The 22,690-nt window shown below is 41.3% G+C and overlaps 1 protein-coding gene across 3 annotated transcripts; it reads right to left on the bottom strand.

Annotated features, from left to right (window-relative positions):
• Positions 1-437: 437 nt before the first annotated feature.
• zak (sterile alpha motif and leucine zipper containing kinase AZK) lies at positions 438-22,081 on the bottom strand. Of its 3 annotated transcripts, none has more exons than XM_046404311.1 (20): positions 21,935-22,081; positions 20,245-20,434; positions 18,811-18,898; positions 15,313-15,414; positions 14,029-14,094; positions 13,867-13,895; positions 13,171-13,308; positions 12,134-12,220; positions 11,095-11,169; positions 10,903-11,009; positions 8,188-8,323; positions 4,762-4,806; positions 4,635-4,665; positions 4,390-4,529; positions 4,216-4,278; positions 4,025-4,114; positions 2,153-2,269; positions 1,913-1,987; positions 1,593-1,743; positions 438-1,414 (listed from the first exon to the last, which is right to left on the bottom strand). In XM_046404311.1, exons 2-20 carry the CDS (start codon positions 20,401-20,403, stop codon positions 693-695), a joined length of 2,421 nt encoding a protein of 806 aa, XP_046260267.1. In that variant the 5' UTR covers positions 20,404-20,434; positions 21,935-22,081; the 3' UTR covers positions 438-692. The 3 variants fall into 3 exon arrangements, with proteins under 3 accessions (XP_046260267.1, XP_046260268.1, XP_046260269.1); XM_046404312.1 differs by having other exon boundaries at positions 20,245-20,480; positions 21,935-22,052; XM_046404313.1 differs by lacking the exons at positions 438-1,414; positions 1,593-1,743; positions 1,913-1,987; ... (4 more) ...; positions 4,635-4,665; positions 4,762-4,806 and adding an exon at positions 5,868-7,328.
• Between the last annotated feature and the right edge of the window lie 609 nt (positions 22,082-22,690).

Raw genomic sequence — 22,690 nt, forward strand, 5'->3', positions numbered from 1 at the left:
ATCCCGGGATGAGCACTAAACCGAACTCTGTGACCACATTGTCCCAAACAATTACAAAACATTCAGGATCCTGCTTCACCTGCCCCCTTTGTCTCCTACACAAGTAGTCATCTGAGGGCACAGACGTCATTAAGGAATGAAAATATGCTTAGTGTTGGATGTCTCAGTTAGGAGGTTATGCATTCTTTAGATGCAGCTGAATGTAGCTAATAGCAGTCTAATTTACAGTGTTGTTTACAGTTCTGTGTTTTGTAAGGATTTGAACAGAAATTTAACAGTTTCTACATTAAACATGCAAAGTGGAGTGTTATCACTAGAATCTGACTAAAGGTTTCACATTGCCACATATCAGACGACATAAGCATCAATACAGTATAACTCACGATATGTGTGCTCAATAAAAGGGTAAAAAAAAAGTGTATTGGAAGAAAAAAGTAAAGAACAAGAACTTTAATATAACAAGGACTTTGTAATAAATAAACGCTGACCATAGGCTCATTTTTATTAACCTGACAGGAGCTTGTTTTTAAAAACAAAAAGCTTACAGTTACACACAGTGTTTATACATCGTAGGCATCAGTGTGATTCTCTCACAACATGCAGTTCATTTCTGAGCATATAAGCAGACATAATTTATGTGTCAAACCCTTTAACATTCAGCACAGAAGCTGTCAGTTCATGTGTGGCCCACATTAAGTTCTTCCACCAGCGCCGCGCCCTCCCCTGCCCCCTCTCCTCTGTCGACCTCTGACTTGTTTATTGTCCTGACGTGATAATCTCTTCTGTCGCTCCACTTTGATCCACCCTCCGTCGCTGGCTTTGGCCCCCTCTGTTTCCTCCTTGGGGTTTTCTGTCACAGACAAAATACCTGGAATCATAGAGGAGCGGTTCTGTGGTGTGACGCTGTAACTGTTGGACCGTGGCCTCCCTGGCTGTCTCCAGGTTTTGCTGGTTTTGTTATGAGCGTAGTTACCTCTAGCATTGGTCCATGCATACCCCCTACCCTGACCCCCTCCCGCAGATAATGTGTTTCCAAAGTAGTTGTTTCTGCGGTAATCTTGCACTGCTCCAGCACTGAGTGGGCGCTCTCGTTCCCTTTCTGAGGCGCTCTCTGACGTAGTACTGGAAGGGCTGCTGCCCTTTGACCCAAGATGGAGCGGGGCGAGTTTGGTCGACAGGCTGGCAGTTGGCGAGGAGCTGCGTGAGTCAGTCCAGGGGGATGCATGGATGCGGTTTGGAGAGCGGCGCACAGCTGCAGCATAAGAAAACACCTGGCGTTCATGTGCAGACAGGAACTGAGGCAGAGTGCGGGCATCAGAGCTATTGAAGGCAGTCAGAGCAGGAGTCGACTGCTGGGATTTCTGGGCCATTAATTGCTTCAGCCTTACACTATACATCCACGTGGGATCAATTTCTAAAAGAGAAGATTACATTGATAAAAATCAGTTCACATTCTGTGTTTAATACTGATTATATACAGTACATGTGTGATATATTTAATTTATCAGAATACAACAACAACAATTTTAGTTGTCCAGCAATGAAAACTGATGCATTGACACTCAGTAACAAACTATAAATAAGACAATTACCCAAGTTACACTTGTCTCTGGGGTTCCAGTCAAAGGTAGTTGGTGTTGCTTCGATAACCAGCTCCACAGTCTTGATCTCGTCTTGCCCACCACCGAGATTCCACGTCACTGGACAGCTGTGTCTGGTGGACTTTGGAGACTTCACATCATTCTGAAGTGTCAAGTCAAAAAGACAAGCACAGCATGAGGATATTTAATGTCAATGTTTCTGCTTGTTTCACAGGGTTCAAGATGCATTTTCAAATTCCTATTTCAAATGGCCGATGTGTAGATGTGCATCATTTTGTGAGGTGTCTCCCACAGCTGCTGCAATGACTCACCTCATAATTGACCGTGTAGTCCACTCGCTGGTTGTCCTGTATCCCAACAATCCATTTGTCCATCACAAAAGGTGGCTGCATAGCAATGACATTAGTTCAAAAGCAATTCGACCGAGGCAGCCAAAATTAAATCATTCTTATAGGTCAAATGCAACCACAAAAGCTCTTTCTCATTCAAGGCCAAATGAGAAAAAGCACAACACTTAACACTGAATTTTAAAAAAGGGTTTCTGACGACACCTTAGTCATTCGCAGCACTTCCACATCCTGACGGTTGGCATTAAAGACGATATCTTTGATGTAGGTTATTGCAACGTCATCTCCATCAAGTTCAATGTACATCTTCCATTTGCAGTCCTTGAAAGAAAAGAGCTAATGGTGAGATAATGTGGGTGCACTCAGAAACTGCACCTGATTGTATGGAAAAGTTTATAATTGCAGTATTCTGTGTTGAGAACTTGGTTACTCTTGTATATAAACCAACAGCACAACCTAGAGGTCGTTTAGCAGTAGTGGCCACAAAGCCTCATATTGTTGGGGAGAACAGACACTCAAACAGAAGAGTACCATTTGCAATTTATATAAATATCTAAAGTAGGGAGAAATGCATTGTGAAATGCTTTAAGAACAGATGTTAATGGAAATCAGATCTCCATTGACTATAATAAAGCCTAAACACTGCAGGGAGATTACAGAGATAGAAATTAGAAAATATTCAGAAAAAAAATATTTTTAAGCAGATTGTCAATTCTTTGTCAACAATGTTTGATAACGCTCCTATTATTATTCTCAGTAGGATCCAGAATTAATGTCTTGGAGCAGGGGTCTGGTCGATTTCAGGTGATAAGGGTGATTTTTCCTCATGAGTTGCTGCATGTGGGGGACCTCAAATCCTCACTAGGAGACAAAAATCGGAACAATTCCCCAGCCCTCTTCTCCTGCATACTGAATGCTGACGAAGCAGTAATGATAAATCCCCAAAGCCAGCCGGGAAACCACAGGTCGCTGCTTAAGCACACAGGGTTCATGGCACAGGCCAATCCATTGTGTAGTGATCACAGAGAAATACATCAGAGGAGTGGCGCTAACACACTCGTCTGAGGAGCCTTCGCCCTCTCCTGCATCATCCCCAGAGGCTGGAAACGGCTCAAAGGGGAAGTTTCAGCAAGCCTCTGGCTCAGAAACACACCAGTGGCCCCGCGCTGGCCTGGTGTCGGCACTGGACGGTCGCACCGGGGCTCCCAGGTCCATGCTAGTCTAATCACTCCAGCAGAAACAATGTCTAGTAATGATGCCTAGGACCCGAGTGCGTCTAATGACAACTCATACATAATTCAGCACCTTTCACTTGGCTGCACGGTGATATCCTCATTAGTAGGGGACCCTCAGTGGCTGTCAGATGGTGGCCGCACAATCGCAGGCCCTCATTTTGTCTTTGAGAAGTGCAGCTGCTTCCATGACATCGCCAGCAAAGAGGGGCGAAGAAAAAAAATGCAGTGCGGGTTTGTTTTATTTAGTGCAAAAAACCTTCCAGTTTGTAAAAACAAGGCTGACACGGAACCTGACACCAGGCAGGGGAAAATAATTAGCTCTCATTTTCTCAGCCTCCTGTTTCCTTCTCCCTGCTGTGTTTTCTACCCACTAAACCACCACATGTCAGAAGAAATGGGAGGCAATTAGCAGGCTCGTTTCAGCCCTGCCGAACACACTGAAAGAGGACTATTTATGATGGGACAATGAACAGCTGAAAGATTAAATAACGTTTGCCTTTTAAAAAGAAAATGACTTCTGGCTAAATGGGCTATTTTTGATTAAATTCAAACAGCAAGTTAAGAGCCACCCTTTCTCCACAGTTTGAGACCCTGACAAAGGGCTGCGAGCAAGTCGAGGTGGATGCGGTACATGGCTGAGAATGAAATGTTTATTTGTCTGGTTTTATACTCGTCTGGTGATGCCTTCAATGGTCAGAGTAACAGCCATCATCATGTCATTGTCAGAACAAACAAGCAGAGTGATGCAGCCAGGGCAAAACAATTAGTGACAATTAATAGCATCTTTAATATCCTAACAACTCTGATCAATATTTATTTGTGGTGGTGTCTGGGAACTTACAGATCTCCCAGTTCCTGGTTTCCAGTGGTACCCAAACACCAGCTCCAGATTAACAGTTTTATTCCTCTCCACCTCATTCTCCAGCTCCTCCTAGGAAGAAAACTGGTATAAGCCCAAACATGCACAGAAAACCAAAAGATAATCAACTCTTGTTGAAATAAAGAAGAAAGTTGTTGGGTTTTTTTTTTTACCTTCAGCAGAGGTGGGAAGTGGACAAACCCGAGGTAGTCATTAGTCAGCTTTTCAATTTCACACTGCCAAAGACAAAATGTAAAATTCACTTTAATACCAAATAGCAACGAGCTCCGATCACATCATGTAAATTAATTAAAGACAGTTACGGTTAATGGTTACGTGTGCCTTGCCTTAAGGTGCATGATGTGACCTTTGGACTTGACCCCCATGTCCCTCATGTCGTTTTCCGTCAGCAACAGTAACCTCTTTCCAGTGATGTGATTTTCTTTAAACAGGTCGGCATACAGCTGCATGCCATGCGTACCCTCTCCTGAGACAGATAAGGACACACCCAGTTTTAAAACCAAGAATAAAAAGTTGAAGCTGCCAAACTCAGATTAAAAATAATCTTATTCCTAAAAGTAAACGAACAAACCTGTGCCAAATATTTGCTGCATCCAGAAATACTGAAGGAATAAAATGACAATGTTTTAGTTGTAATAGCGATGTGTGAAATCAAAATTAAAACATTAGTTACATGAGGCGAATGCAGCGATACCAACCACATGCTCCTCCGTCCAAGTGTAGATGTCAAGGGTGGGCAGCAACTGCATAAAAACAACAGACAAACAGAACTAATAGTAGTAGAATATGGATGGATACAGACAGTATGAAACGTGTGTGTATTTATAACAGACAAATCTTAAAGTGAAAATCACAAGTCTTAAGCAAATGTTATTAAAATGGAAAATAGCCATGTTTTCCATGTCTTTCGAAGCCATTACTTTTCTGGTTATTGTGCTGTGCGATTAAGACAACTTGCCTCTAATGGTCTATATCAAACCAAAATGTCCATCTGACTGATCTAACGTGATCTATTTGAATGATAAATCATTCGCTGCTCATTAAATGTAATCAGGCAGAAACTTGCCAGCCAAAATAAAGATTTCATCATTGTGCTCATGAGACTGGTGTGTAATGACAGAAATAATGCAATGGAAAATTGGAGGAAAGATGACTAAATGAATGAGTAATCCCCATTCACTGTCTCCTTCCCTCAACATCTGATAACAGCTCGGATTATGAACTGAATGCCCGTCTCAATAGGCAGTCGCTGCCATACATTTCAGTGCAGCCTGAAGCCTCATAAAGCCACTCAGCCCTGCAGCGTTTTCTGTCTCCTCCAGTGCTGCCGTTCACAAGTAAACAGATTCAGAAACACTGTGACACTGCCAAAGTCTGACTGGAGTGACTTAAAATCACGTTGTATTTCACAAATCTTTATTAAGATCCCTGGCATGCTCTTGACAAAACTACCTGCAATTCAAATGTGGGGCAGAGTTTTTGTGTGAGGAGTTTGCAGAAAAGAAAAGACTTTGAGTTGGGTTTAATTCACACAATTCTGCCCCCATGTGGACTAAGTGGATGAAGGGAAACCAACCCATCAATATAGAGAGTTACAAAGTGGCATGAAGTTAATAACAACTCAACAAATATGCCCTGTGATGCAATATATTTTACAATCTTAATAAAACGATATCATTCATGCTCAGTTTTTGATAATAATAGTAAGTAACACAGCATTTTACTCATGAAACATTGGTCCTTTCATCACTATTGGCTCATGTAAGGAAGGTAATAAAACAAATCTTAGACAGGCACGCTGGCAGAAAGTTGAAATAATTTGATTTATTGGCAAATCCGTAATTGATGCAGGAAAATAAGTCATGTTAATAAGCTGCTTGGGGAAGTTCAAGGACATGACAAGAATACAACAAGTGTGAAAGCTGGATGTTTCTGGATGATCAAAGTGGATCTCACACAGGGAACACTGGTAAGAGGCCGTCTTAATTGTTGTGTCTTGTCTGATGTGTACAGGGCTTGATGGCACAGGAGTACAGGCAACATTTGAATAGGAATATTAGCTTGTGGCTGGAAGCTAACAAGCAGCAACACAGGAATACTGAGGATTACATTCTCATGAGACTGACTGATGATAACAAGCGAGCAGGACAATTTAATGGGCTGTGCTCAAGGAAGCATGTCCTTCCCCCAGATGAAGCATAATACCTAACTGAACACTAATGCTAATGCATTTCACCACTGTAAAGCGCAGGTCTTGAGGCTAATATTCACTTAGATCATACAGTGTGATTCTGTATGTAAAATGTGTCTACTGAGGAAAAGTATTCTACTAAAATCTATACTGTCACTTCTTTGGCAAAAACTTGATTAAGGCCTCTTGTGAGAGAATGAAGCTGACAATCACACACCAATGTCCCTCTCCTGCTGTTTTGAACCCGGGTCAGTCAGAAGAAAAAACATGTACTTTCACATCCTGGTAAGAGACTGCGTCTCAACAACTGCACTCCACCACATCCAGAACAAATTGGCCAATCTTAATGTCAGCAAAATGTCACTTCATCATAAAAGCCTGGCCTTCTCTAAGCAAGTGGCTCACGTGGCTCTTTTCTTCACAGCATGGCACTATACATCTGGTACATTAGGCATACAGCAAATGACATCCTCAATATCCATAGGTGGAGGGTTACAAATATATTCTATAAGATATTTCTATACTATATTGAGCTATTGCTTTGACACACATCATGAATATATCTTGAACAAAGCAGAAGAAATAGTTCGCCCAGATGTGTTTTCCGTAGGCAAAGTAACGGTTATTGAAACGACAAACTAATTAACAAGAGTTAACGAGCAATTCATTAAGAAACAGTGATTGCGAAAAGCTAGTAATGCAATACGTGAGATCGCAGTGGTCAGCAGATGCGGCTATGGCAACACAGAACGTCGGGGCGCTTTATTCACTGTCGTCAGACCCAGTGAAGCGTCCCGTCCCCAGAGTCATGTGGATTTTGTGTCCTTCTCTGACACGGCTCGACACGGAGCAGTTCTGCCTGGCCTGCATGTTGACCTGCATGCCTGAGTGCAGGACAGGCGGGCCAAAGTCCACGGGAAACATGTCCTCAAAGCCTCTCATTGCGGATGGAAGTTTCATCTCCTCGTTACTGGAGGATGTGATCTGACACGACACCTGGGAACTGTTTGATTCCTCCGTCTTACACTGATAGAACGACTTAGCACTTATCTTTTTTGCCACAGGTAAGAAGAGCTGAGAGGCAGAGACAGGTGGAGAGCGGGGATACGGGGGTAAAAGGAAAGAGAAGAAGACAGAAAAGAAAAGAAAGTAAGCAATCAGTTTAAGACCACAAAACATGTGTAAATAAGAAAAGTGGACAAAAAAGATGTAATTTTAGAAATCTGGATTTTAAAAGTGAACTTAAAGGAGCAGAACAGTAGTTCAAGAAAAGAAAGGAAACACAGAAAATAATTGTGGTACAGACAAGTCACACTGTTGACTATTTCAAACTCAGACTATAGAAACTGTGCATTGTGGCGTGACAGCCTCCTAGATATCAATGCTGCACACAACTGTGGCATTCAGTCACATTTTGTCCTCTGACACACAAGTGAAAACATAGACAGACCAGAATATAATCTGTCGTGTCTTTTGCATGCGAAAAAAATACAATGCAGGCATACGAAAGAAAGCAGCAAAGCCACGAACAGCACGTCAGAGGCTCAATGCTCACAATCCAACATGAATTTTAGTGAGGAACCCGGCATTCACTCTGTGCATCATGATGCAAATGTACTTGCTGGGCAACCATGCACTACACTGCACATAAACGCAGTACTGCCAATACCAAACACCGTTCCATAATGTTCTCATAATGTGCTTTTTCCTTCTCTTCCCATTCCACACTTTTTATTTTCATTTCACTGCATTCCCATTTCCGCTTCACCCCAGAGGAAGATCAGAGGATTTTCTCTTCCCCTCCCAAGGGGAATGAGGAAACACACGTGTGAACAGCAGTGTGAAAAGTGAGGCGCTAACACTGCGACCACTTGACAGCTTGTCCTGAAGGTGAAGGTGGACCAAGGTGGAGAGGGGACGAAGAGGAACTCACCGGACTGTTGGACTGCTCGATGAGTTTGCGCTCCCACATCTTTAGACGCCGCTCTCGCTCCTTCAGCTCCTGCTCTTTGGTACTCAGGTCTCTCTCCAGCTTCTTAAGTCTCTCAAGAGTGGCTTCTATCTCACATCTGAAGTATATGGCAACAGAATAATACAGGATTGAGACATGTTAGAGTAAGATTTAATATTTTTTCCTTTTGGTCAACAAATACCATGAAAACAATGTGTCTCTTCCTATTTTAGCAAAAGTGTCTCACACAGGACAGAACAGTGAATTTGCTGAGGACTATTTTCAGCTGCGGATGAATACACATTTACACAGTAAAGTACAGTGCTAGTGCTCATTGAACAGAAGGAATATTTCATCCAGTGGAACGTTGTGGCTCATGTGTTTTAACCCCTAAAATGCAAGCTTTGTATCGGCATGAGTGAAATAGTCAAACTCAAGACTCCAGGTTTAAACAACACAGTGCAAAGAGCAGTGAAATTAATCACAGTGCTTTGACACATACTAAAACAAAATAAAACAAAACTCCTCTGTAAACAACCCCGTGATGCCCTGCAGTCAGAAGGTGATTAGTCTGTGTCTAAAGCTTTGAATGCCAAGGACAGGACGATTCCTCGTGTTCACTTCACACTGGGGAAGTTTGTTTTGCCCAGCGGGTGGTGCTGCACAGTGTGTCATGGAAATCCATGCTGAGCTTCAGCCCGACAAGAACTCAGCTCTCACATATAAACACATGCAGCCCAGGCAGGAAAAGCCCAGCCTGACTCCACCCGATCCGCTGCTTCCTCCACCCTGATGCTTCCCACCTCAAACACTTTCAACTCTTTTTCAACTTCCCAAATAATTTGCTCTCTTCTTTTGTTTTGGCATTTCATATCTCTGTGTATTTTGCCAAAATCCTTTCTTATATTTTTTTTTTTTTAAAAAAGATTTTTTTATGCTGTTTTATCCAAACAGTTGCAACATGAGCACTGAAATGCCAAGCCTCTCTTTTCTGTTCTTCAAGCTCGCGCCCCATCACCTAACACTGTGTTTCAATGCACACACTCAGTGTTCAGCTGTTGTCAGACAACAGAATAACAATGAAAGGTTATTTGGCTCATAAATGCTAATGTTAACCCTTGACCATGCAAACTATGAGTACTTTATGATCATGAGGTCTCTTAGCAAAATCACCATAGATCCAGCTTAATTGCACTTATATTGTGTGAACACAGCGAGGGTTAGGGGCACCGGAAAGCTGCTAACAGACCCTGGACTGAGCAGACATATGTAGAAAAATACTGGGTTTCTGCTAAGCAAGCTTAAATGGAGGAAGCTACTGTTTAGAGTAACTCAATTGTTGTTTTCCTATGAGACCAGGTCACAGTAGCAGGTAGATCATGTCATCACCTCTTCATACATCGTGTCAGTATGTTTCATGTCATTTTTGTATGTCAGTAAATAGATTGATAAGAAAGGTTTTTCATTCAGGATGAAGTGAAATAAGTTTTGCAATGCCTGACTTTTCACCATCATCAGGACAAAATTGTCATTGGCTTCACATAAACCTGTTAATTGTCCAATACTTGGTTTATGACAGAAAAACGAACTCGTCTGCACTAATTAGCCAATGTTACAATGCCAACACACTAAACTTGGATAGTAAACATAGTAAACATATACTACTGCTAAACATCAACATGTTAATATTGTCACTGTGAGCATGTTAGCATATTTATGTTAGCATTTAGCTCAAAGCACTGTTGTAGCACAGTATAACCTTTCAGTTCTGCTAGCATGGCGAAAGGTATCCTACACTGTGCATCCAATACGGTTGTTGACACTCTCTAACATCCTTCAAGCCAAAAGTCGGCACTTAAACCACTTTATTTGTATCATTTGAAACACAGTATAGCACAATATACTGTTTACAGGGCTACAGTATAACACAGAACCACTGCATTAAAACACTACACTGTATACTCTATTTATTGGTTGGTAATTCCTGGGTAATGGAAGTCAGCTAACTGAGAAAGGCAGTACTATGTCCAAACGGTCAACATCACATCTCTCTGACCTTTGTGATGAACCTGCCTCCTGCTCTGATTGCTCGCCAGCCTCCTGCCATTTTCAACCATCTAAGCTTATAGTATCAAACCTCTTGAGCTACACTGAATGCGTGTTTCTGTGTCACGCATTTTCACTTTCTGTTTTCCAGCAGCGAGATTCACTTCAACCTGCTCCACCTGCAGATGGCTGCCTGGACATGATGGCATCAGCACAACTTCTGAGGAAAAACCTCAGAGCACAGACAAGCCCCGCCGAGAGGCAGACGAAGAATAAAGTAGCAGCTGAGACTCAGGCTGTGCTGAACATCACCAAACCTCCAGCTGCTCATACAACCCAATTAAACACTTCTACTTGAAAAAGATGGTGATTATTTTTAGGGCCTTATGGGTAAAGAGAGGAAGTATATCCAGATGGATGATTCTTTGGAGGTTTTCATGCCTTTATGTAGCTATCAGTGTAATTATTAAAGATCTATATGCACGATCTCAAGTCTTTTTTTTTTTTGTATTTCATGGCCCCCGTCAGCTACATTTCCACATCATTCTTTGAAAACAGTTGCACATTTCCTTAGGCTGAGGCAGTATATTAGTGAAAGAAAGAGAGTCATAAATACATTTACTGTGCCTGGAGAATGGCTCATCTCATTACCTCCATTCAGCCTTGTTGTGAAGGAAAGAGTTGCACTGCTGAGGAAGTTGACTGTCTTTAGACATGGACTCCAAAGTAGAGAGTATCTGCTTGAACATTGGCCTTTCCTAAAACAACATACACACATTTTTCAGAAGAAAACGTACATATGTTGTTCATCTGTATGCTAATGTCACCTAGCGGATCACTCACCTTTGGGTCTGTTGCCCAGCAGTTCCTCAAGAGCTCAGCAAAGCTGACAGGACAGCCGCTGGGGATGGTTAACCTCTGAAACACACACAGTCAGTTGTGGGATGAGCTGCTGGTTGGTTACTGAGCACTAAAGTGGTGCTGATTTAAAGGAGCAGTTCGACATTGTATAATACATGCTTTTTCACTTTCTTGTCGAGGGTAGACCTGAGAGTCGAGATGATGACTCTCAAATCTACATAGTAAATATGAAGCCGATTAGCTTAGCTCACCATGAAGGCAAAACTGCTAGCCTGACTCTGTCTTGGAGTCTCTATTGCTTACGTTTCCGCATCATAAAATTCACTGAGAAACAGCCAAGATACGGACCATACACAAACCCCTTTTAATCCACAGCTTGAAGCTTTAATGTGTCGCTTTTGTAAAGATGATACAACACATTATTCAGTGAGCTTAAAGGTGATCAGACAAAAAGCAAAATGCATTTTCACCTTCTTGCCACTGGATCATTTGTGCAGTCAGAGTTTTAAACAGCCACAGTATCAACCGCACAGACGTGAGCAGTGTAGCTGTGTAATGTGTGCAGGTTTATGTGAAGCCAATTCACAGAGATGAAACTTTGTGAACTCATAAGAAAGTCTGTCTGCACTGCATCTAATTGTGCCCTACAGGATAACCTAAGTCTTTCCATTGTCTCTGGATACAAAGTATTTCCCTGTGACTGCAATTTTTTTTTGTCTAAGATAAGCTAACCATCTTCTGGTTATAGCTTCATATTTACTGACACAGACAGACACAGACACAAGAGTGGTAACAATCTTCTCATCAAACCCTCACAGGTAAGTGTCTTTTCCACAACACTTTTTCACTAACAAGATCTTTCACAACTATGACCCCACGCAGGGACATGAGATCCCCATAAAGAAAAATGTCCAAAAAATGCAGTGAGAATTAGTTAGGTCAGTTCTGGACCATCATGGATAATAATGATTCCCCACTTCCCAGGGTCAATACTGGATGTACACATGACACATTAGAGTACCTCATTCTTCTCCACCACGAGCCAGGCCACCTGTAAGCCTTCCAGGCCTTTGAAGGGTATCTCACGGGTGATCATTTCCCAAAGCACCTGTCAGAAGAAGTCAAGAGCCGAGATCAGTATACAGACAAAGTTATTATGCTGTAAAATGATTCATATGCATGTATATGTAAGCTCAAATGCAGAGCACCCCTTCTGGTTTACCCCTTTGGTGACTTTTACAGGAAAAATACCTAAATACTGCAAAGCAGGTAAATATATTTTCTCTGTGTATTCATATACAAATCACCTTTCTGGCTTTGTTGGAGACCAAATGTGACACACAAAAGAGACAAAAATATTCCCTTTTAGTTTTCCAACGACGATTAAAGGTTCCACTGATTTCTGAAGTACAATAACAGCACTCCCTTGATTTATGATGATTTAGCTTCTTTTTAGTTAGTGTTAGAAATAACAACCTGCGTAAACATTTTAAAAAGGAGGAGAGACCCAAGGGCTCTATTGTACATGTGTACCATATTTCTGCAATTCTGCAATTGCCAGCTGCTGCTCATCACACGTATGTGTTTTACTGTAGAAATCAGCTCCTTAGAAAAACGTGTGAGGAGGAAAACATACTCACATTTGCAATCATTTCACAGTCCCTGACATAAAAAGCCCTCACTGCAATCATAAACATTCTCTGTTCAGCTTGTAAAATCCTACATATACCAGAGGAAACATAATTTCTCACGTGTTTTTATTTTTTTCTAATTTGCTGGGACTTTACATCAGTAATTTACCCTTGAATAATGGGAACTGCAATTTTAACTGTAACCTTAACTGGCAGTAATTTCCAAACTTTACAAGAGTTTCAAGAAAAACAAAGACACAACAAGTTTTTTAACAATTAATTATAAAAAGGATTTTTTCTGTAAAGTCTTTCTTTCAACTCTAAGTTAGTATGTGTCAAAACATGCTGCGTAGAATCTGAAATTCAAACACCAGGTACCAGGGTGACGAGAATACCACTTTCCCCTCCCTCCTTTCTTATCACTCACCACACCATAGGAGAACGTGTCACAAGTCTCAGACACAGGCAGGCTCTGGATCACCTCGGGAGCCATCCAGGGAAACGTACCCACCAAGGACATGTGTGTTGTGTGGGTCAGGAACTTAGATGCCCCAAAATCACAGATCTGAAGTGATCAAAACAGAGTTGAGATCATTGTCAAAACAAAACGTCTGGTCTTGGTATCCACAGATACTATCGACAGAACAGTGTACTTATTTTTGTGCGTAAAATGAAGTAATCAACCCAGCAATGCAAACTCTGCCGAATAAATAGGTTGCATGTGGTGCTCTTGTTTCATTGCAGAAAATGTGGCTCTGCGATACATCAGATACATACAGAAGAGGCTTCTGTTTAGAGTTAATGAATAGTTTTTCTTAATAACACTGACTGTATGCAAAGAAAAGGTACAATACAATAATGTATGGTGTTGAGTTTTTTGCTAAATCTCCTCTCTTCTAGTCTCGACCAAAGCGCCCACAGTAAAGCACACTGGTATTGCTGTCAGGGGTATCTGGTACATGCTAAGTTAGTCACTGCCCTCTTGTGTCCATATACTGTAGGTAAATAGTACGCCAGTTTTCCATGCTCATATTCCTTTGAAATTCTGAAATAAAAGTTTAAACTTTCAGCCAAATGCATCTGACATAAAACTATTCAGGTAGAAGTCAGAATGAAAACCCACCTTGAGAACCTTGTCTGCTGCCAAAACAACTGAAAGAGAAAACTATATTTATTTATTGTATTTTAAAAGTCAATAACCGTTTGTATTCACTTGAAACAAAATGGAGCACTGATGCATATAATTTATATGTTTTGGATGCAAAAAAATTAAATGGTCCCTTACCATTCCTGGACTTTAAGTCTCTGTGGATCACCTTAAAGGGGGCCTCTGAATGTAGATAGTGCATTCCTAAAGTGGAAACAAAGAAATGTTTTCGAGAGGGCTCACTGGAAACGTCTCCATAAACTGGTGGTTCTGATTAATCACATGAGAAAATGATGCATGTTTCATCCGATAATGACCAATAGCAATGAGCTGAGGGAAACCTGGTCCTGCTTTAAATAGCAAAAACACCACAAAAAACAGGTTATCAATAATGACAAACAACAACTGGGGCTTTAGATCAGCAACAAACGTCAAAGATTTTTTTTCTCACCTTGTACATAAAAGTGTTCAATACATTCAAAGCTCAGGCTGTTTCTTACCAAATTGTCTGATTTAACTTTTGCTGATAATCTGGTTGTCAGACCTCAGCACAGTCCCACTTCAGCATGGGCTTGAATTAGATAAATCAGCATAGTTCTACTGTTTTAAGCCTTTGACATCATATATCTCAATATGCTGAGATTCTTACAGAAGCTGGCTGTTATCAGACAGTATGCAATTTCTCTCAGTCCAGTCAATGTACACAAAAGACATAGTTAGACACTAAGTGAGGTAGTGTGGGATGACGAAAGATGCTGTCTTCATTATTAAACATTCACCGTTGTGATGAAAATGTGATCTGATCTGACTCAGGCAGAAATACTCAGAGGCATGGTAATGTTTTAAGGTTTAATTCACATTACCATTTAATGACTTCCTTCCTCACTCTCTGTTGCATAACGTCAGTCCACAACTCAACAAAATATATAACATGTCTAGTTGCTTTTAGACATTTTTACTGTGGGAAATCTATCTACTGATGCTGGTCTAATAGTTTATATGCACATTTGCTATCCAAAAAGAAAAATAAAATGCCTGTGCAGACACAAGCAACACCATCTCCTATTCATTTATAAAGCCTTGAACAAAATTTACCTACTACATGTAGTATACCAGCCTCCTCATGTTTTTGTCATATTATATCCACTGTCTACACTGTGTACATATTTTTTTGTTGTTGAGTTTTATAATCATCAGCCATGTGTCCCCTACGTTTGATATTTTGTAAAACTCAAAAAAAAAACAGCCCCAAAAAACAAATAATAACAAATAACTTGCCCTCAACAATTTACCCCAGCAAAAATAATAAATAATAAAATAATTTTAGTAAATCAATCGATACAAAGTCAGTTACTGACAGGCACAGCTGTCAAGCTGTAATTCAATAATACAATCAAGGAGATAAATGATTGTCACGTTTACCTCTGGCGATCTCGGCGGCCCACGTCATGATCTGTCCCATGTACATTTCCTCACTCTCAGCACTGGACAGGTAATCATACAGCGATCCACCACTTGCATACTCTGTGGAGAAAAGACACTTTCACTCTTAGTTTCCATCTTCGGGAGTGACTGACAGTTTGTGATGGTAAAAAGTCTCACAGTGACAAATATGTCCTCTTGAGGCGTAACATTGTTCGTATGAGTGCGGTATGTGAGAGCATTGCGTGAAAACAATTGAAAGTTGAAATTCTGCCAGGCGGCTCGTGGAAACTAACTGACAGTGTCTTGTTTACAGATTGCTCCTGTCACTGGCGCTGGGGATGAGATCAGTTTATCACAGTGCAACCGAACATTATGAGCCTCAATGTTCCCCCAGGAGGGAGCCCACATGCTGTCAGATCTATCAAAAAGTTTCTTATACATGTTATTGGTCTTGACAACTATTAAGCACACTTTGCAAAATAGACTGGAAATAAAGCTTTGATAAAGGATGTAGAACAGGCAAAGCATTTTTTTTTTCCGGTATAAGCAGCCCTTCTATAGACACACACCTTGTGAGGTAAAGTGCTTGAATTAAGATAAACAAGCACTATCGTATCAGCTACAACAGCAGGAAACTTCTGTTTGTGTATAATGACCCAATTATGTTCCAATGCAGTAATGCAAACATGCACCGGCACCAACGAGAGGAGTCTCATTAACGATCATAAAATAAACCAATCGTCTTTATTATTACGGGTCTGAATGGATTGTTTGCATGGCTCTCCTTACTTCACCTTTGTGTGCAAGTGAAGACTTGTCTGCTTCTGTACTTTGCACGATCAAACGCTTGCATACATTCCATAGATAATATGGCTACCTGTGGCTCTGCTATAAAATGTTCTATCATTTTAGTATCATCCAGAGAAATGAGTTTTAATCAGCTCGTGTGACACAACAAACAGCCTTGCAGTGTATCTTATAAAGGCGTCTTTACCCTAAAACATTAACAAAGCTTAACTCATTAGGTTTACGATGGCGCTGATTGACAGCAGATATTGTTAGATTCATGCAAGTTAGCAGAGACAAACAGATGTCTCAAATAGGTTATAGATATTGGCTGTCAGAAAGAGGGAGGTGCCGGGCCGGATGCTGTAAAGTATGTCAACAAACAGAGGAAATTTATAACAGAGATGATGAATGTGGACACGGCATAATCAGGTTGGCCATAAACCTTTTTCCTGTATGTGGTGCTAATTAGATTCTGCTTCGATAAACAGAGACACCAACCAGCTCCTTGACAACAAAACCATTCTCTTTCACAGTTGCAAAATGCTACGGCGGCTGATAAGGTGCCATATGTCGTGAGTTTTCCTCCATTGCTCAGCTGTATCTCCGCAAGCCGTGTCTTAAAAAAAATGCAAATTTAGTGATCACAGCCTCAAATCTGTTAACGACAGAGTAACTTTTCACACACACATATCACACAGAAAGAGCGTTTGCATATTTTATTTTTTATTTTTATTTTTATTTTATAATCTCAGTTTTCTTCCTAGGAAAAAGAAGAACCTGTTTCTGTTGTTTTTCCTCATTCACTGCATGCAAATACGCATAGAAACAAAATCTTTGACTCCATAATGTGTAAAGCGACACCAGCTAAGTTACCTGCTAAAAAATTAAAGCAGAGAAAGAGGATATGCAGCTGTAGGACATGGAGGTAAGATGGGAGCAGCGGTTTCCTAACTGTGTTACGGCGTACTGTGCAAAGTGAGGTCTCATTTCCACAGTGTAATGCAGCATTTCGGGAGAGTCTCCACACCCATTCCAGAACCTCGAGTACATCTCCTTGCACTCTCCATTCATCAGAAAAACAACGTAATTATTTCAGCACGATGATAGGAATCTTACAGACACACCTCTCATGTGCAGGTTGAACTCTGTGAGATTACAGAACTGACCTGATATGACTTGTTCTCATGCCAACCGTTTATGTGTCACACAGGAAACGTGTTGGGGGTGGGGGTGATGTGGAGGAAATCTTTTGATTGATTTTATGAAGTTTTTTTGTTTTGTTTTGTTTTTTAATCACCACCAAAAAAGAAATTTTTGAAAGAAATTTTGAAAGAAATATTTTTAATCTTAGAGAATTTTGTTGGGAGCATTTTGTCTTTGGTCGCCAATTTTACTTGTTTTGTATGGAAGGTTTCTGACAAGACGAGCAAGCATTTGCTGTTTTGCAAACTGACACAGCCTTTTCTTTCTAACTATTCATCCACACATCAGACCCTTTTAGAGCCCTTTGCCTTCATTTGATAAGACACAGCTGAAGACAGGCAGAGAGAGAGACGAGCCCAGGCCCTGCAGTATGGACTCATGTACATGCACATGGTGCACGTGCTCTTCCAGGTGAGTATATTGTTTTCATTGTTTATTACTGTGTTACAATATTATTTTTTGTTTTGTTTTACAATTACTCTTTTATATATAATTTTTAGAATTTGACAAAACACAGAATTTGAAGACCTTAGGTTCTGGGAAACTTTGATGGCTGTCTGTCTATCATTTTCTGACATCTTACAGAATAACCAGGTAATGAAAAAATCATTGACAGATCACCTTTAGTCTTAAAAGCAGTTGTTAGCTGCAGCCCTAATTACATGCACCACATGCTACCTGTGTAGTTTATTATCTTTAACATTAACCTGTGATCCAGGGCATGGTCAGTACAGCAAAAGGCACGCGAGTAAAAGAAAAATGCTTATGAAAAGCAGGTAAAAATTGAAAGTTAAGAATCTCTGTCTAAAACTAGAGGGCACATCAACAAGGCTTGTACAAGGCCGTTCAAGGCTTGTACAGAGGCGTCAAGGGGCCCTTGCTACATGCACTGTATTCTTCTGAGCCTCTAACCCAGACACAAAAAACAAATAGGGGCACACAACTACTGTATCAATGTGTGTGCTTCCTGAACCCTCTGGCATTCGCTAACGCTTCCATAGAAACCTCTGCCCTATTCAGTGCTGAGCAAACTGCAACTGGTGCAAACAGATTCAGCTGCTGTGCTTTCCATTATGTCGTACACCAGCTATTAGTCAGACATACTGTATATACATCCATCCATCAGGGTCGCGGGGGAGCTGGAGCCTATCCCAGCTGACTACGGGCGAGAGGCGGGGTACACCATGGACTGATCGCCAGTCAATCGCAGGGCCAACACACAAAGACGGACAACCACACACTCTCACACTCACACATAGGGGCAATTTAGAGTAGCCAATTAACCTAATGTGCATGTTTCTGGTATTGTGGGAGGAAGCCAGGGTACCGGGAGAGAACCCACGCAGGCACAGGGAGAACATGCAAACTCCACATAGAAGGGCCCAGACCGGGATTCGAACCTGGAACCCTCTTGCTATGAGGCGACAGTGCTAACCATTGCACCTCCGTGCCGCCCTACTGTATATACAATGCTGTTAATATGTTTTAAACAATAATCCTTACCCGTGACAATTCCATAGTTGGGAGCCTCAACAATTGCGCCATAAAACTGGATGATGTTACGGTGGCTGAGGACACTGAGAATTGCAGCCTAAACAATGAACACACAAGGAGAAAACAGAAAACATTTTCATGTTAATAGAGAAAGTCTTGTATCAGTGTCTAAAGAGACAAGCCTTCGCCTTGCTAGCAGCCAGCGGTGCTTTGAGCTAAATGCTAATGTCAGCATGCTAATATGCTCACAATGACAATGCTAACATGCTGATGCTAAGGAGATTACAGTTCACCAAATTCACCTTCTTAGCTCGTTAGCATTAACAATAACAATAAACTCAACACAATGTACAGCTGATGCTGATGGAAATGTCATCTTGCACCCATTTGGGCATAAAGCAAAGTGTTGTATCAATAAAATATTTAGATCCGGTGATGTGGTTAGATGAAAAGTTAAGGGACTGCCATCCTGAGATGGACATAAATAAAGAAGGTAATCCACTGAAAAGTTGTTAAGTCAATTCACAAAAAACCAAAAAGGTTAACCTCATGATGGCACTAGTTAAATGATCACCAGCATTAATATCAATCTTCTGGAGACCATGAACATCTGTGCCATATGCTGAGATATTTCAGGATAAGTGAAAACTCGGGCCTGGCTGTGGGCTAAAGAAAAAAATCATGAGAAGAGAGAATCCTCAAAGGATTAAGATTCATCCTCTGCACCACATTTCACAGCAAACTATTCAATAGTCATTCCAGGTACCATTCAATAGACATAACATGAAATCATGAAAATTCAGGGGACATTGGTATTAAGAGGTGGACTGTCCAACAGACAGATGTGGCCATCTCTGTAGCCGTAACATGGCTATGAATTAAAGGGGTAAGAGTTTATATATAGATAAAGCTTAATATAACATACTGGGAGATCATTGTGAGACCATTCCTAGGATGAACAGAAACCTGACAAAACCAATCCATTTAATTGTAGCCAAACACTATAATTAAATGAACAATTGCTTCAGTGTGAAAGGATTACATTATTATTTTCACTGAACAATCATCTCTCCAACACTTGAGTGAAGTTGAATGGATATCTGTGATCTTTTACAATTTCATAGAAGAAACGATGAATAATTTTCTGAACATCTTATCACAAGGCCAACAAACGTAATATAATTTCCCTGAAACAATTTCAAGGACAATTCTTTTTTGTCTTTAAGACAATGAGCCCGAGCTTTCAAAGGGATTTCAAGAGCCAAATACATTCTTTCATCTGGCAATAATGTTTCTTTTGCAGCACATTTCTAAGAGTGGAGGAGTATAATGAGTGATGGGTGCAGAAGTCACCACATCCCCCTAAACGGGGTAGCAATTAAGATGATTACTATACTGACAATTAAAAAGTATATGAAAAGCCCAGGCAATTATGACTCCTACCTCATTTTCAATCTTGAGCAGTTTTTTCACTGCCACCTCTTTGTCCTGGGAGATCCACCTGGCTCGGTACACACTTCCGAAGCTGCCGCCGCCGCAGTTCTCGTAAAAGAGGATATCGTCAAACTTGATTTGCACGAAGGAGGTGCTTGGAGACAACATCTCATAATGACACTCAGGACCGACTCAGCTTCTGAGGGGAATCACAAGGAAGGAAGTCTGGTTCACTCAGCAAAGTCCTGTATGGCAAAACAAAGTCACTCCTGCTGTGCAAAACACTTCAAAGAATAGTTTCACTCTGAAACACAACATTTGAGAGAGGGACTGTGGGTTAGATGAGACTCCCACATGACCTGAAAGGGGCCACTGTGCCATTGGCTGATTCTGCATGTAGTGACAGTGTCATATCCCTGGTTTTAGCTCTGTGATTTACTGACCACCCCCCACCCTCCACCTCTTTCTCTGATCCACGCACACACACACACACACACACACACACACTCACACAGTCGTCATCATTAGTACCAGTAAGCAATGAGCTCAGGGTCCAGGCTTGTATAAGGATGATGGCATGCCTGGTATGCTGTGTCCGTACAGCCAAAGTCACAGACTATTCCAGCATGGTGTACTGGGTTCAATACAAGTAAGACCACAAGCAAAGAGAGAAAAAAACAACAACAACCTCTTCCTGCCCATGTAATGGACATTCATGTTGCATTTGCGTAAGCCGGGGGTTAAAAATATAATGTTTCCAAGCCGGAGTGCACACAGACTGATTATAATATTCTTTCGTTTGTCCGTAACAACATAAAAGCATCTTGTAAAGAAATAATCCCATCATTACAGGAAATTGTAGGTCTGTTATTGTTCATAGGCTTCCCATTTACAGCTGAGCAATTACAGCTTTTAAAAGGCTGTTACCTGGGTCTTCATTGGGATTGCTATCCATCCCAGCGGGAAATGCCTCCATTGTCACAAAGGGGAGCCACTGCTTTCTGCTAATTTACTTGTATTCATGCTATACTTAGCCTCACAGCAATCTGCTCAGTGGATCAGTCCACAGTATTGTCCGTCCACTCAAGAGGCCAGGGTTACTGGGATATGGTACCACCCCTGCTCTCCCTCCTGCCGGTTCTCCCTTAATGGCAAGCAATGCAGCAATAACTGCCTGATAGCCATCAGTCAAACCATAGGCACTTAATGTAATCAGAACTAAATGTAGAATAAAACCAGCAGACCTGTGAGCTTCTACTGCACATCCTGACAGTCAACACTATGGTGATGTTTATTCACAGAGGCGCATCACATCATCTTGCATGGTAATCAATGATCCCACAGCGCGTGCTGGGATATTGATAACTGCTAGATTACATGGCTTTACATGAGACATGATGCACTTAACAAACATGAAAAGCCAAATGGTATCAATGGAGGATATGACTGTCACTGGGAGTATTATTGCGAGTGTAATAATTACACTTTTACAACAACCCTTTATTTAAATAGTTTTTTACATCAAATCACCAACAGAAAACATGCACAAATATGTCCTCCGTACTTCATTATTGCATCCTCGCCCCTCGCCGTAATACTGATATGCTCATGCTCACATGGGTGGCAGTAAGCTGCCCTGTGAACACTGTGTCTAACTTTTAACACTCAGTCTGTGACAATACATACATAGAGAACATACCGGCATTAAGTGTGAAGTTTGAGGCTTCAGGGCCGCTCGTCGTCGGTGCAGCTTTCACCGGGCAGTGGGACAAACTTTCGGTCAGAAAGCGTCAGAGTTCCCGGAAATGTGACGTTTTTGGATTTCACCACTCACTCAGCGCTGGTTTTACAGGTTGCACAACATCATTCTGCGGACAACATATTGATGACAACAGCTCCCCCTGGTGGACCAAAATGGGACGGACTCCACAGTTCTGCAGTTGTGTTTATATGTGTATATTTTGTTTTGGTTTCTTTTGCGACACGTCCTGGGGCGGTGGTGCTCCATGTGTGGTGTTTTTACTTAAACTTCTACTTTATGCTCATACAGTGTTATATATCAGAGGTAAATGGCTGAGGTACCCTTGAGCAAGGTACCTAACCCCCACTGCTCCCCGGGCGCTGCACGCGGTCGCCCACTGCCCCGGGTTTGCTGTGTGTGTGTGCACGTCACTTGGGTGGGTTAAATGCAGAGCACAAATTTCGTTGGAGTGAGTTCCCTCCAATGACAAAATATGTCACTTTCTTTTCTAAAGGTTGCACTTTTATTCTTCACTACATTTATTTGATAGCCATACTTGCTGCTTATTTTACATGAAAACATTGTTCTGTGCAATCCAAATCGATTTATATTTCTGTCCAGTTTTTGCTGAGACTCTCAGGTATGTTTATTATTGTGTTGTAGTTAGTGGTGTTGTTGTTATACCACATTATTCTGAACTGTGCTTCAACTATT

The sequence above is a fragment of the Scatophagus argus genome, chromosome 11, assembly GCF_020382885.2.
Source record: "Scatophagus argus isolate fScaArg1 chromosome 11, fScaArg1.pri, whole genome shotgun sequence".
NCBI lineage: Eukaryota > Metazoa > Chordata > Actinopteri > Scatophagidae > Scatophagus > Scatophagus argus.

Bases quoted from the DNA above. Each gene is read 5' to 3' on its own strand.
- zak (XM_046404311.1), bottom strand. From the start codon at position 20,403: ATGTTGTCTCCAAGCACCTCCTTCGTGCAAATCAAGTTTGACGATATC. The intron at 13,309-13,866 runs GTGGGTTTTCAT...TGATCACTTCAG, and splicing joins CAGCAGACAAGGTTCTCAAG to ATCTGTGATTTTGGGGCATC. The intron at 12,221-13,170 runs GTGAGTGATAAG...TTCTTCTGACAG, and splicing joins ACACGTTCTCCTATGGTGTG to GTGCTTTGGGAAATGATCAC.